Raw genomic sequence first — 16485 nt, 5'->3', positions numbered from 1 at the left:
GCCTTACAAAACCAGCCCTAATATAAAAAATACCCAGTCTTTAAAACACATGTAAAATAGCTTTTCTGCAACATTTGTGGCACATAAAGTACCAAATACATCTTGGTGAGTGCGATATAAAGCTTTTATTGCCATTCATTTGGGATGACCCATATAACTCACTCATGATATGTTAATAAAACTGTTCGCCACTCTGTCTCTTTATAAAAACACACATATGAAGACCACTAAACCAGTGGTGATAGCTGTGTGCTAACTTGTTAAGTAGAGCCACAAGTTGCATTTATCATCTGTCCTAAATTGCTTTATCTGCTTTCTGTCCAGCAATCAAAGACTGATTCTAGAATACTAAGTTCGCTTGAGAAATAACTTTTTGAAACTTCTTCTCAAAATCATGATGGCTGGAGGCCCAGAGCCATCAATATTCTGTCTGGTACCAGTGACAGCTTTAGGGACCAATATCTTTTGACCTGCCAAAACTAAGAACTGAAATTTTGTGCCATTGGAAGGAAGAGGTTTTCAGTTTTCTAAAATTATAACAAACGATCGTCTTAACCTTGGAAATATGTACCTTACTAGGGACTGTTTCTGAACTTCCCTATCATTTAGGTTTTTTTTTCCTTCTCCTAAGACCTTGCTAATTAAAGTATGAAGATTTCCTGATAGACATGTGAAAAACACTACTTGAAAGCAATAGAAAACTAAAACTCTGTGTAAGTTCAAATGTGATCAGAACGCAAGCCCTCTGAGGCAGAGACTTGGTATGCCTGAACAGCAGAGTTAGATGCAGCCATTCAGGGAACAGTAAATATTTACAATTAATGTACTAGCAGACATAGTTTTCTGACACATCTGTGATGAAGTAACTTTGAAACCATAGCACTCCACAGGGAGCGAGAGAAAAAAATGAAATTATTTATCTACATAGATAAGTTCAAGACAGAAAATATGCAAAATCCTAAAATACAATTGACAATATATACTGCAGTCAACGAAGTTAATAATATGCTCAGATTAAGGCATGTTCTTAAGCCTTTGCTGAATCAGGGCCTAAACGCATAGGCCAGGCCTAGACTAAAATACTTGCAATGGGAAGAGTAGTTGGCAGATGCTCTTCTTTAAGACGGAATTTATTTCCCCCGTGTGTTTGAATATTCCTCCAAGTGCTGCTGGCTTTACTGGGATGCTTTGTTCTTTTTCCCAGCCGAGCTCCCATGCTCGCACACAGGAGCAGTAGCACAGCTGGAAGTGGATTAGAGCAATCTGGCGGCAGCAGCCCTGGGAGGAATTAAGCGCCTTGCTGCTGGAATAGGAGGCCTAAATTACATTATTATTTAGAACTGAGTTTTAACTTCATTGCTCTATGGTTTCGCGCTGGTGGGTAACTCTCCTCATTGCAATATATTTGGTGCATCTTAAGTATGTTCCCCACAGCAAGGACTTAGATGAAGTTATGGCCTTGCTCAGCAAAGTGTCCAAATCTTATATAAGCAAATATCCAGATTTAAGCACCTAATTGGTTTTCTTTTCCCAGGAGGATTGTTCACAGGTTTATATTAATATTTAGCAACTGTAGATCAAACCATCACATGATAGAAAACCCAGTGACTGGCTCCTGGAAGTCAGTTTGCAAAACACTTGGTGACTTCAAAGGGAGAAGGATTGGCCCAGAATCTGTTTTTCCCAAAACATATTTTTTGTTTTATGCATACAAATGTTCTTCATAAAATAACAGAGAAGAGAAGAATGAGACATAACTGAAAATCGGTATTGCTAATTTTCTTTATAAGATCCGGTCTTAAATAGTTGACCTTTAGCTTGAAAACAGTGCTGGGAATAAGGTAACTAAATGGGAACTGGAGATATAATTATTTTCTAAATATCCTGATTCTTCTGATTGCAGAAAAAAAGATCAGAATTTAATGGAGTTTGAGGCTAGAAGGATCTTTGGGTTATTTACTATGATCTCCTGCAAATCACATCCCATACAGTTTTGCCCTTTGAGCAAACATGTTGTTATCTCAGCCTTTAGAGTATAAGTTACTTTGCATCAGAGCAGAGAACAGAAGAAACTGAAGGGTTTCTGGTGTGCAATGCCCTTGTAAGGGATGCGGTGCAATTTACTGGATGATCGATGCCCAGCTGATGGCAATAGCTGGTCTGTATTCTGCATTGCAGAAGAAAGTGAATCATGGTGATTCAGCCAGTCAAAGCTGAAACCCAAGTATTCCTGGACCTTAACCTGGAATCAGGATGGCTCTGAACATGTGAGGAAGGCATCTGCTCAGCAAGACTTTCTGCACCACTCCCAGACATTGGTGCAACCATTCCCCTTTCTAGCAGAGAATGACCTAAACAACAGGGATAAGCCCCGTAACACATCTACTTAATTGCATAGTGGGAGAAAAGATACTGTGATCTTTGCAAGCAACTTAAGTTTTGAAGCACGACATTTAATTACAGTCATTGTCTTAATGTTGAGTAGCAAATTCTCTGACGTTGATGGTGGTACAGTCAACCTACCTTGGTCCTTGTTCCAAGACCTGGAAGATGATACTAGAGATTTTAAAGTGCCGTGACCTGACCATGAGACTCTGTCCCTCTCCAGCCCAGTTTTTCCCATTTCTGCCAGAACTGGATTAAAGCCTGCCTTTTCTTAGTCTCATTATTAACACCCAAAGAAATAAGTCCACCTCTCCTTTCTCCCTGTTTCTTCCTTAAACAGTTCATTGCTTTGGCAATGTGGAAAGTGAATTTATCCAGCTTTCAACCATTTCACACTTGTGTCTGCAGGGCTGAAGAGCTCCCTCACACTTCCCAGGTGTTTTGTCCGTGATTGAGCATCTGTACACGTTGGCCTCTCAGCCTTCTCTCCAACAAACTGAACAAATAGACTCTTCAAATCTGATATTTTGAGTCTTGTTTGCAGTCCTTGAGCACCGCATTATTGTTCTCCTTTGACCTCTTTCTCGAATTTTCAAAGCCTTTTTTAACTGAGGACATCAGGGCTGGGAAAAATGTTCTTAATACTTGTCACAACAGTGCAGTTGCAACAGAGGGAATATGACCTCCCTACTAGTACTTGAAAATTTTTCGTACCTCCAGACATAATTATAATCCCTTTTGCTTCTGCTCCTTTCAGAGAGGCTAAGAGGAGGCATAATCATGATGATCTCTAAGTCATTTCATGGGGCTTGAAACAAAAATCTCAAAAGCAGAGAAACAATGGAAAAGAATTAAGATGTGAGTCATTTGTAAATCTCATCGTCTCATGTTTTTTTGTGTCTGAGTAACAAGTTTTGAACACAAAGGGCAGAAAATACTGGAAACATCGAGACAAAACTGTTTCAGACTGAGATTTGCTAAGTGGACTGAGGGGTTTGGGAACTCAATAAGCTTTAAAACTTCATCCTCAGGTGCTGCTGGCAGGCATTGCTGTGTTTCCCTCTCCCATGTCTTCTGTCCGCCACTGCTGAAGTGAAATAATTTAGCTGAAAACCGTGGAGTGCAATTCGAATTACCCTGGTATAAACAAAAGCAGATTTTATTCCTCTACATGCCTGGGACTGAAATAAATTTATATTAAAGATGCAAGTGCCAACAGCCTGTAGAACAATCTTCTTTGCTTAAATATTAGAACACAAGGGGTCCCCACAGCACTGTCACTAAAGCCCGGTTGCACTCTCTACCAGAAGTTAACTTTACTCTTATTTTAATGCAGAAACACATACTTTTTCTTTGTTAGTCCCAGAATCATCTTGTTTGCTCTTTGCTAGTAAAACATAACTTTATGCTCTGAGTAAACACACAGCATCTTAAAAATTCAGATACCAAAGTGGTAATCTCTTACTATAAATAAGTGATATTATAATCCGCAGGGCTCGATGGTGTGGGGTTTTTTTTCTTTTCAGTTTCCTGATGCAAATCAGCTGCTGCTTATCTGTAGTTGGTTTAGGGACACCTGTGCAAGACTAGCTTTGCAGAGGTCAGGTTTAGGCCCTTGGGGACACGGTCTAGAAATGACGCTTGTCACTGACGTGCTGCTACAGAGTTACGATGATTTGTGAAATGCAAGTTAGGTGCTGTTCTTCCTGGGGCACTTGTAGGCCAGTAGTTTTACATTCACTTTCTTCCTGCCCTCAGGGTCGCTTGGGCTCCTAAGAGACTTGGAACTGAATCCTTCTTTTGGTGTCATTCTAACACCTGGGTTTTCTTAAAAAACAGCATTTGAAGGTGCTCCAACTGCATTCTTCGTGATAACATTACAAGTATTACATTTATTTCTTGCCACCACTCTAAAACCGAATAAGGGAAGGAACAAACCTGAGTTTTTGGTCTAAAACTATAAACTAGTCCAAACAAATTTCCTAGATGCTTGAAAAGAGTAGTTTCTTTTCAAAGACATTATTGATTCACCTGTTTCACTGGGCTTAATTTGGGAGTAGGACAGATGGTATCACAAAAATATGGTGATGACTTTTTTGTTATATTTACAGTTTCTCTCCCTCAACTTGAAACACATCCACAGCTGCTGCACTGTTGCTTTTGTCAATGTAAAGTTTGTGACTGAAGAGTGCTATTATCCTTATTTTGCATATAAGAAGTTGGAAGACAGAGAATTTAAATCATTTATATAAGGTCGTGTAGAAAAGTTTGAGAAGACACTCAGGTCTCTTAATTCCAGATAACCTCTTAAGCCTTGGATCATTGCGCTCTGGCTTAGGACATGGTACCTGGGGAATCAAGGTCTCAGTCTCTCTGAGAGACATACGTTCCGTGGAGCTTTTGAGACAAGTCTGTCAAAATACCTCAGACTTTTGGGGTGAAGCTCTAATTGATCAACCCATGTCGTCAAGGGTCTGTAGATGGGTTGGGAAAGGAAGAGGGATGATAAGGGAGGGATCATCTCACTTAACTCTGTCTAAAATTATACATCAGTCATTCAATAATCCTGGCTTCTTTTGTGGTCGGTGGAGAGGGACATAAATGCAAATATATTTAGGACATAAATACAAATGTATTTATGTCCAAAGGACAGTTTTATTTATCTTAAAATATGCATCTAAAGCTAGGAGAACTTCCTTTAGAGATGCCTGTCTTGCATTTCTGTCTTTAAAGGAGACTTGGACAACTAGGTTAGTCTAGTTACCTAACACTTAGGTGGCTAAAGTTAGACAAGGTGAATCTTATCCATAAGTAAATCAGTAGATTTTTTATGAGTCTGGGTTCCTAAGGTTGCTTTGGGTATCTAATGTCTGGTTTTCAGCTCCATGTTCCTCTGAGTCCTGGCCAAAGTGCTCCTGCGGTTTAGCACCTCTGTTTCTCTCACCGGACATACACAGAATGTATGTGGCAACATATATAGAAAATATGTACCTATTTATGCCTGGTTTAGTCCACGTCTGAAAGGCAGATCATGACCAAAGTTGTGTGGCTGTTTACATGTCTACACCTGTGTCTGTGTGACTTGTCCCACTCCTGGTCTCTGCTCTGACTGATCTGGAGGATGAATACGAACTCCTGTCCCCGAAGAGAAACCCCAAACCAGGAGAGTAGAATTGAGGAATAAGAGACACTATTTTTTTTCTCTTCTGTGTGCACAACTAGGTATTCGTTGATTCCTCAAGTGAATAGAAACAGACAGATCACAACTTTTCAGTGTGGTTGCATGGGAATTTACCTTGATTGTGGGAACATGCTCAAGTCTCAATTCCAGTGAATATTGAATTATTTCTCTAGAGTGGAACATCTTTAACAGGAGAGGTGACTCACCCCAGAAACTCCCTTCGGCCCAAAGTTAGGCATCCAAATGCCTTGCATGCATGGGAGCATACAACCTCCATCCTTCTCCTCTGCATTTCCAATGGCTTAGTGACTGCCCACTCATTTGCCTCTCAGTATAGATGCTGCTCAGAGCTGGGGATTTTACAAGGCAGAAACATGCCTGGAAAGGATGTTGCAATGCTCAAATTGGCAATGTACTTGCCCTTTGGGGAGTGAGCCCTAATATATAAGTACCTTAAAAAAAAAAAAAAGAAAAGGGAGGTATTATCCTACATCGCTTAGGTGAACTGTGAAATTATATTCAAAGGGTAGGATTCATCTTGACTAAATTCACCTCCCTGAAAGTTAGGTGTCTAGTCTGAGCTAGTCATTTACGCTTCGCCTGTAATTCACACAGTGAGGAGGGCATGTGTGGGGTGAGTCACACCATGTTTAAATCAGGTGTCTCAGGCAGCTGGAAGGAATCGTCCTCTGGAGATCATAGAATCATAGAATAGAATCATAGAATCATTTCAGTTGGAAGATGCCCTCAGGATCATTGAGTCCAACCATAACCTAACCTAACTCTGGCACTAAACCATGTCCCTAAGAACCTCATCTAAACGCCTTTTAAACCCCTCCAGGGATGGTGACTCCACCACTGCCCTGGGCAGCCTGTTCCAATGCCTGACAACCCTTTCCAGGAAGAATTTTTTTCCTAATATCCAATCCAAACCTCCCCTGGCACAACTTGAGGCCATTTCCTCTCGTCCTATCACTTGCTACTCGGGAGAAGAGACGAACAAACTCCATGTTACAGCCTCCTTTCAGGTAGTTGTAAAGAACGATAAGGTCTCCCCTCAGCCTCCTGTTCTCCAGGCTGAACAGCCCCAGTTCCCTCAACAGATGCTCGGTAGCTCTGAGCGGAGAGGGAACCTCCATAACCACCTTAGACAAGGCACCTGATTCTGAAATGGCTGAACAGAAGAAATCAAGGCAGCACTCAAATCTCAAGGATTATATTGAAATCATAGCGGGGAAGATAAATTGCTTGAGATGTAATACAGTGGCGTGCATATTGCAGTCATAGCTCCTCCATGTGAGAAGGATTAATCTATACAGATTAAATGTACAATACTCTCTTGAGCCTGCCTTAAAAAAAAAAATGAGCAGGATGGAGAAAAAAAGAGAGTGAAAATATGAATCCTTGGCCTTTAATCAGACTGTCAGAGCAGTAAAATGATATTATTTTCTTACCTTAAATTGCTGTTTCTTAGCTGGTTTCTCTCTCCTACCAGAAAACAGTATTTGGTCTCACATAATATCAAACTCTGTGAATCTGGAAGTGATCAGGAAAGGTGGTTTGTTTTTTTAAAGGAAAAATAAATCTCGGATTGTTTGTGCGAGACTGTGAATATTTATGTACTGTTCCCCCTTTTCCCTCATTGCCTATTTCACCAAGTTCATTTGCGTGTGTTACGGGATAAATCTTACTGGAGGGCAGTGGAAGAAAGCAGTAAAAAGGAAAAGCATCAATCAGTGATCCAGGGTAGCAACAGGAATCACTGTTCTTTTTTGTACATGGATCATTGTTTGTTGAACTTGCCTGGGCTTGACAATTAAGAAACTTGCAGTTCTGCTGAGGTCAGTCTGAGGTGGTTTCAGATGATGGCTACAAAAGCCATGATGTTACTGGGCTTTGATGAATTTGAAGCCTTGTTGTCACTGTGCTTTCAGTGGTATTCCCTATGAAGAGAACCCATATACTTTACTTTGGCTTGGAGAAAATATTTTGTGACAAAATGAGAACTGACATGTCAATTTTGAAGATTACCAACATTTAAAAGTAATGTGAAAATGATTAAATGTCTGGGCATGACTTACTTAACCAACCATCCTAAAACATGGCTTTTTTTTCTTTTCTTATTTTTTGGAAGTCTTATGTTATTTTGCTTTAAGTTTGTTTCAAAAATTGAACTAGTTTTGCTCTCTTTTAATGTAAATTAAGTAGGTTTTATGTTCAATTTGGCCAAAGAAACATTTGTTCTTATTGCTCTCATTGTGCCTTCTACGCTTTGCATCTCTTTGCATAATAACTATCAAGTAAAATCCTCATCCTGCAAATGGCTCCACTCAGACGCATAAAAGAGGAGTCATCTCACCTAATTTTAGCTATTTTAAATTTAGGTAGCCAGTCTGCTTATTCTTAAAAGAAAGAGAGAGGCTCCTCTGGTGGTAATTCAGCTTTTCCAAGGCTACTATTTCAGGATGGAATGAATTGCCTTCCAGTGGCTCCTTTAGGCCACTGTGTGTTTTTTTCTGCTTTGCTATTTCTTCTTGTCCCAGCATTAAACAAGGAAGGAAATATTTGGAGTTCAAGGAAGGGGAAGAAGAGTCCTTGTCTGACCTCTGTGAATGCTGTGGGCGTGGGCAGTCTGAATCAGTTTTACTTTTTCCAAACTGTTTTTCTTTTACTACTTTCTAGTTACTTTCCATTTTTCTTCAGCCTCATTTGACCCACTGAAAACAGAGATGCAAACGGCCAATGACGCTGGAAGTTTTATGGCTGGTATTATTTAGGAGGTCAGGTTAACTGATTATAATAGTCCCTTTTGGCTTTAAGAACTGCTGGAGAAATCTTAACCCCACTGAAGTCAACAGCAAAACTTCCACGGGCTTTGATATGGCCAAAACTTCACCCTGAGTACCTAGCAATGAATCTTTGTCATCTGGCTCTCCCCTTGACTTGCAGGAGTGCTCCATGCATTACATTTTCCAATGTTTTGTTCAGTTGTGGTATAAATACTTCAAGATACAAAGATTTCTCCTTGTCCCCTGGAAATAGTTGCACAGGCTAATAGTTTAAGGAAGTTTTTGCTTGAAGAATTGAATATCAGAGCCAAAGTCTGTTCTTGGTTGAACTGGAGTAAATACGGAATAACTTGTTGACAATGAGGAGTTACTCCTCTTTTATGTCACTGTAACCGAGAGCACAATTTTGCCAATTATTAACTTTTGTTACATTATTTGTATTTCTATGCGTGTCAGGATTTGTTAATCTCATTGTTCAATGTCGAGCAACCTTTTGCTGAAAACAGAGCGTCATTGTGAATTAGGTATCATCAGCTAAATTGAACCTCACCCTCTGCATTTGACAGATGGTAATACATTCATTAAGTGTTCTGTGGTTGCTTTGAGGTTGGAAAGTGCTATTTCTCTGGCTTCTAACCCAGGATTCTTAAGTAAAGTTGTATAAAACCATAGTTTTGAAGGGGGAAGGAAAATCAGAAAGAGCTTGTGAGATTTTTTTATCAATATTGTTGTTTCTTATTAGTGGGATGACACAACGGGACTGCAACTGCTGTAAGTTGTCTTTGGCTGCACAAGTAGCCCAGAGCAGAGTAGTGAAGGGTGAGAGAGATGGTTCCACCATGGATTTGGTATAAACACAGGTAGAACTTATTGGAAATAGAAGTTCTGTTAAATACATCACTGTGGAGCCAATATAGTGCTGATGCCTCTGTGCTTGGTGATTTCACTGTCCAGAAAGATGGTTTTCAGGAGCTCAGCCATTGCATCTGTTGCAAGGGTAACCAGATGATAGGGCTTGTCTTGCAGAGCTGGTCACATTTGGGATCTCTTAGTTCATACTGAAAATCTGCAGGGTGGGGAAACAACTGGAGGACCCTCAACTCCGCTTTGGTGAGACCCCCACCTGGACACCCCATCCAGCTCTGGAGCCACAGGAATGATCAGAGGCTGGAACAGCTCTGCTGGGAGGACAGCCTGAGAGAGCTGGGGTTGTTCAGCCTGGAGAAGAGAAGGGTCCAGGGAGACCTTATTGTGGCCTTTCAGTACTTAAAAGGGGCCAATGAGAAAGATGGGGACACACCTTTTAGCAGGGCCTGTTGTGATAGGACAAGTGGTGATGGTTTTAAACCAGAAGAGGGGAGATTCAGGCTGGACATGAGGAAGATTTTTTTTACAGTAAGGGTGGTGAAACCCTGGCCCAGGTTGGCCAGAGAGGTGGTGGATGCCCCATCCCTGGAGACATCCCAGGCCAGGCTGGACGGGGCTCTGAGCAACCTGAGCTGGTGCAGATGTCCCTGCTCATGGCAGGGGGGGCACTGGATAAGCTTTGAAGGTCCCTTCCAACCCAAACTATTTTATGATTTCAAAAGCAGCACGGAGCCACATTTTCAGACATAGTTCCACTTGGTGTCGTAACGCTGAATCCTCCACCCTGACATTACCAAAGCAATGCAAGGCCGAGATGAGACACTTCAGGAAAAGTTCTCCTTGCAGCTGATTTAAGGGTCACCTAAATCAAGTGTGGAAGACTCCACTGACTATAGAGGAGGATCAGGATGTTTAATTCAAACCTACTCATTTAATTTCCTCCAGGGAAGATTAATCCCACCAGTTGACTGCAATGGAACCTCAGCTGTTACCAGCAAACCTATTTAGTTATTTAATTACGTTAACAAGAGGATAAGTTGCCAAGGGAATTAGCTGATTAGCCACTTCTGAAATTCATTGCGGGTAGTATGTTCACAAATGTGGAATTAGTATCTTTTTAGTTACTCACATATTTTAAATGTCTTAATTCAGTCTAGTGCTGTGACTGGTATTCACAAGATCCCCGCTCTGGTGAGTGCCTGCTGTCCCCGATGTTATCAGCGGAGACAACATGTAGAGTCATCCATTATGGGAGGTTTAGAATGAAATCTTTCTTTCCTCTGCTGGATTTACTCAGTAATACGAAATATGACAACTCTTTCCTCAGCAAGAGTCCCAAAACCTTCAGAGCTGTAGGATATTCTGAGAAGGTTATTTCTTGGTCTCCTCTTACATATTGATCAGAGAAGAGAGAAAACGAGAGCATTTTTTCTGACTTTCACCTGTGGCGTCAGCCTCCAGTTGTGATCCATTAAAATTATGAGTTATTTATGGAAAGTGAAACAGCTCAACAGGAGAGCTGTACAGATTACCTGATACTCCACTAGTGGGGTCTCATCTGGCAGATCTGGACTGACATCACGTTGAAAAGCCATTGGAAACTCAGTCTTCCACTTTCCAGTAAAATGCTCTCCCTATGCGACTGGTAAAATCATTGCACTTCCCCCGATTTTTTCATAAGAAAGAAAAAAACTGACCTCCTCTTGACACCTCTCTCTTCTGGGGAGCGACTGGTGAATTGAAACATAAGGTGGATTCTCCCACCCATGCCAGAATTATATACTTGACTCTCTCTGAGGTGTGGGGCTCAGAGGCCTCTTGCTTCAATATTTTTCAGATTCTTCTACTCATCCTCCAACTTTGAGTGGGAATTTCTTTGAGCACCTTCTCAAGGAACCTAAGACTTCAAATTATATAGATGAAGTTGAATGCGTCAGGCCACCTAGAAAGCAGGATTTGCAACACAGATATTTTGATATGAATTTCAAAAAATGCCTTGAAAAACTTTACAGGCTTTAAAAATTTGACTCTGTGCATCTTAACTCCACTTGAAATGGCAGTTTTAAGATCTTAATTCTCTTACATTTTCAAAATTCTGTCACTACTCAGGTGGAAGAAAGGCTGTTCTTCCTTGTTCACTACTCTTTTAGTTTCATGGCTCTTCTGAGAGTTTACTAGGATCAGAAGAGCTTTGATTAATTAAATGGGGACATTTGTGTCACGAGTAGTGGTCCAGTTCTTGATTATCAGGTTATGAGATGGTCCTGACCATGTGGCGATTTTACTGTCAGATGTCAGGATCCTGTGGGTTTCAGCAGAGCCTGTGAATTAGGTCACAGATGCGTTGAACCCTGAACATACTTATTTCTGGCCTAAAGCTGCCATATGCAAGTGCCAAATATGAATTCAGATAGATTTTTTTTCCCACTGTCACAAATAGGCTTCACTCCAGGCATTGTTTTTGAGAGAGCCATGACGCACTTCGATATATCAATAAGAGCAGAAAAAAAACCCAACCCTAATAAGTTCCAGAAAAGTTACATAAACGCGTCTCACCTGATGCTCCTGCCTTTGTACACACTCTTAACTGACCCCAACGGCCAGCATAAAACATCTAATGTAGTACTGATGCTGGAAATACTGCACAGATGACTCAGAGAACCGAAGGGAATACTGGAAAATGCGCAGCGTTAAGCCAGTTCTCTAAAATCTAAATGAGCAAAATTGAATTAAATCAGAGTAATTCAATTCCATTGTCTCTAAATGAATTCATTGTGAGAGGACAGAGTCTGAGGTTGACCAAGAGAAGGAGAACTATCTGTTCAACAGGTGGTATGGGTCAAACCAAAAAGAGATTGCTAAATCTTTTGAGTGTTGCCACATGGGGGTATATTACAAGCTATGCAGTTATTACCCTTCAGTAGACGTTGTGCGGCAGAGCACAGCTGTAGATGATTAAAGAGACCACTGCCAGCATCTGACAGCAGAATGTCAGTGTCAGAATTCAATTTGAATTGATTAAATAAGGGATGGCAACACTTTTGTTTTATGGATGGCAGCACTTCAGTCGCTTTAGATGCTCTGCTTTCAGAAATAAAATTCTTTCCCTCCCTGCTATGTTTGTTGGGGTGTTTTCAGTTGGATCGCAGTCATTTCTCCAGTCAATCAATTAAGCCAGGGTTTGCCACTGTGTCTAGGAGTCAGCCACAAAAGAGCTGGTATGGTTCCTTGGTGCTTGGCCAAGAGGCTTCAGCGGGAGCAAGACATCAGGCAGCTTAATCTGACTTCCACCACTGGCACAAGGTTTAATGGATGTTAGGGCAGCAATCATGTTCTGTGGCGCTGCCTTTCTCTCCTTGCCAAAAACATGGGGGAGGCGCTGACAGCAGAGCCAGCAGAGCTACCTGTGCCAGCAAGCTCCTCTATGCAGGGCGATGGCTGCAGCCCTTTGAAGTTTGCATTGTGCTCCATAAATATATTTATCTCCCTAGGCCTTGTAGAGCTACACCGCCTGAGTAACTTGGCGCATTGAGTAGTCTCCCCAAAGTTAAATGGCAGTAAGTTACTCAGAGATATGAGATTTTACAGGATTAGGCCTTAAGTGCTGACTCCAGGCCAGATCTGCAGCAGGTATAAATCACTGCAGGTAATTTTCACCAGCTGAAATTCTGGCCCTAAGCCCATGAGTCATGTTGTTATTTTTTCACATTGTAAATTTTTGCTGTTTCTTATTTATATTGCTTTAGCACTTTGGGGCACTTGTCAAGGGCCAGGACCCCATTGTGCTTGTCACCCTTCGAATAGAGATGCAAAAGACCCTTCTTGCTCCAGAGTGTTCACAGTTTAAATAGCGTGCAAACCTTCATACAGTCGTTCAGCTTTTTCTGACTGTGTTATTGCAATCAAGTTTTCCGTTTATCCTGTCAGTAACACGTAGCAACACAAATTCTGTGCCCAGGTTAATATCTTTAAGTAAAAATTTGCATTCTGCTGTAAATTATGTCTAAAGCAGCATTTTAAGCCTGGAATTTGTTGGAGTCAGCAGCAGTGTGGGACATGGTCTTCAGCAACCGAAGTGAGAGGTCCAGAGCCTTTTCTCTCTGACACCTGATTCGAGACATATCAAAAAAAGAATTTGCATCTAATTTGAACCTGAAATGAAGGGAATCTTAACAGTGACTGAATATCTCAAGTCTTTTGTGTAGCATTGTATTTAATTAGTGTTATGTTACTTTCGTTTCAGTTGTAGTATACCTTCCAGCTCTGTAGAGCTCTGGTTAGCATCTCTGTAATTATTGCTATTGCCTTCAATTACCCTGGAAGGGGTTTAAAAGTAGTAAAACTACAACTTTTTAGAGCTGAAGTAATGCTAGGAAATTCCCCTTCATTACAGTCCTACCTGGCTGCTTAGGAAAAAAATGTAGTGGCTACAGATCTCAAATTTATTGTGTGATGGCCTTGACAGACCAAAAAAATATGATAGAGTGTTTATGTTTTATTGGTATATCATACTGTTAGGCTGTTCTTTCCTTTCATGTTCTCTTTCACTGTTGGTTTTTTTTTTGTGCTAGTCAGGAGAAGATGTGGCACAGCAATTCCCCGTGTCCCCTTTTTCCGTTGCAGGAGGAGCTTTACCCTCAGGCAGACCTTGGTGGCCGACTTTGTCATCAGATTGTGTATGCATTGGAGCACAAATTAACAAAAAATAAGAAAAAAGAAATAGAGGGTGTTTCAAGAAGATGGACCCAATTTGAAATCACTATATCTCTGCAACCACACGGAAGAAGACAGTTTGAGAGGCGTCCGGGACAAATTCAATTATTGTCTCGATGTTGTCTGTACAGCAGGTGGAGGGAACATAAAACATTTATAAAAAGGTTACTAAAACATGATAACTCATTAAACCATTTGTAATTTTTTGTGTAATTGTAACATGTTGCCACTGTGAAATATACTGCTTTGAAAATGGGTCCATCTTTTTGAAACATCCTGTAGTAGTTGGCTTTTTTTCGAGATACTACTGTAGCCATTGATGATGGGTGTTTCTAAATAAGTCTTACTCTGCCCTAATCATTTATTCATTGCTTTTTTTGGCAAAGCCCTTGAAAGAGGTTTGGTGAAGGCCCTGAAGAAGCTGGATGACTATCTGAGAACACCTCTGCCAGAGGAGATTGATGCAGGCAGCACCGAAGAGGAGAAAGTGTCTAAACGCAAGTTTCTGGATGGAGATGACCTGACTCTTGCTGACTGTAACCTTCTGCCCAAACTCCATGTTGTCAAGGTAAAAGATACCATGTGATGGCCAATGAAGCCTTATCTGACAATGAAATGCCTGCTCTGACAGCCAAGAGCTAAAGCCAACATGTATTCCAGCAGAGTCATTTTGAGTCCTGGAAGAGCGGAGTTTGAAACACACTTTTGGTCCTCAGTGTGTCTTATAGTTTAAGTTAAACAACTTCCTATTTAGTACATGAAGAAATTGTCCCATCACTAAGACACACAAAGACAACATTAAGATCTAGGTATCCCATCTCTTTATTTTTACCTCGCTGCAAGTAACAGCATATTTCATATTCATTAGTTCCCATTAAGAGCGATGTCAAAACTTTAGTCAGTTCCCACCCATTTGTAAATTAAGAGCAGCAGTCAATCATTTTGGGGAGTATTTGTTCCAGCTGGTATTTCACACAGAGAAGTCAGCAAATCAAACTCACTGCTGAGGTCCAGGATTCAAGATGTACAATGGTGGCTGGTGTACATCATCTTGACTTCTAAATGTTGCACTCATTTAATTTATCGGATTACATATTTGTTTAGAATAAAGCAAGTAGCTGGCAGACCTTGCCAAGCAAGAAAGCTAGGAATTAAGGCCAAGTCATGCATCTAATTTGGCTCCATGAGCCAAAACATAACCTGAGCCTGGGAGCTGATGGCACACAAGCAAAAAAAAATTGAAAAAAATAGTGCATAAGTCACCAGGTAAGAAATGTGATAATATCCCCACAGATCTAGCTCTTTTTTTGGCTCATTTTCATTGGTGATGGAGTCAGACAATGCAAAATGAATGTGTGGCACCTTACTGGTTCCTGTCTCCTTGGGATGAAATGAAAGATGTCAAAAGAGAATTGAAATCTTTCTCAGACAAGTATAGCCATAGGTTATTGCCTGAAAAGTCTTTTACAGATGAAAGAAAGTGTAAATTATTAAGACTTATTCATTTGATGGAAGATGTGTGCTAGAAATTGCAAAAATCTTGACTTAAGTTGCCCAACACGTTTTATCTTCTCCATGTGTTTGTGAAGCATCATTGAAGGCAAGGATGCTTAATTAAATGCAGTTTAGGATAGGGTTTGGACTTGCAAATACCAAGTGGATCCTGATAATAGAAAGAAATCACAGTCATTTCTGAGAATATGACTGTCCGAAGAAATCTGTGATGGAAAACACCTCTACCATGTGCTTGAAAAATAAAGGGGAACTCTATGGCACATATGTATGTAATTTATGCCCAGGAACAATTTTATACTGTCAGAAAAATTAGAGATTGGAAGCAGTCATTAAATGAACTAATCCATCCTTTCCTATCAGCTAGTTCATTCTGTCACTACAGGATTATTCTATGTGGTACATTCTTACAGGAAAACTGAAATATCCCAATCTTACTTAACCAACCATCTAGCTTTAAGCACAGATTACTCCCATTGACTTCAATGGCACTATACAGGTGCTTAAAATTAAGTATGCACTTAACTATTTTCCTGAATAAGGGCCTGACTGTTTTCAGAAATCAAAAATTTCCCTTGATAGACAATTTCCTAGTCCAACAAGTCTTGAAAGAACCATTTTCTCCTCCAGTTTATCCTAATATTCCTGTTTCTAATGTCTGCTAAATCATCTTGGTTTCTCAATCATGGTACACATACCACCCCGAATTTTCCCTTTGAGTGAACACAGATACAGTCTTGCAACAGCTGTAGGTAGTTACATCCTCTGACATCATTGGCCAGGCAAAAGATATTAGATATATTATAAGTAGGAACAGAGTATATACAGAATATATGTTAAATATACATAATGATAAATATAAATATAATGATTAAATATGTTAAACATAAGTATAGCAATTAATGTTAAACTGTGTTGTATGTAAATTATTGCTAATGACTTTCCGTTCAATCAGTCTTCCTTTCTATGATTCAGCTAATCAGCTCTCTCTTTTTGGCATCTCATCTTTAAGAAGTGATGTACCTAAGACTGGTAAAA

General features: G+C 40.4%; 1 protein-coding gene across 2 annotated transcripts in view; it reads left to right on the top strand.

The window, feature by feature from the left end:
• CLIC5 (chloride intracellular channel 5) overlaps nucleotides 1-16485 on the top strand; it is an 82923-nt gene that overhangs the window by 56918 nt on the left and 9520 nt on the right. For both annotated transcript variants that reach the window (XM_065630529.1, XM_065630530.1), the window contains exon 5: nucleotides 14322-14503. In XM_065630529.1, the coding sequence (XP_065486601.1) occupies nucleotides 14322-14503 (182 nt within the window). The remainder of the gene's footprint in view (nucleotides 1-14321; nucleotides 14504-16485) is intronic.

This window comes from Caloenas nicobarica, chromosome 3 (genome assembly GCF_036013445.1).
Source record: "Caloenas nicobarica isolate bCalNic1 chromosome 3, bCalNic1.hap1, whole genome shotgun sequence".
NCBI lineage: Eukaryota > Metazoa > Chordata > Aves > Columbiformes > Columbidae > Caloenas > Caloenas nicobarica.
The sequence above is the reverse complement of the archived record's forward strand: the minus strand, read 5'-3'. Positions and strand labels throughout refer to the sequence as shown.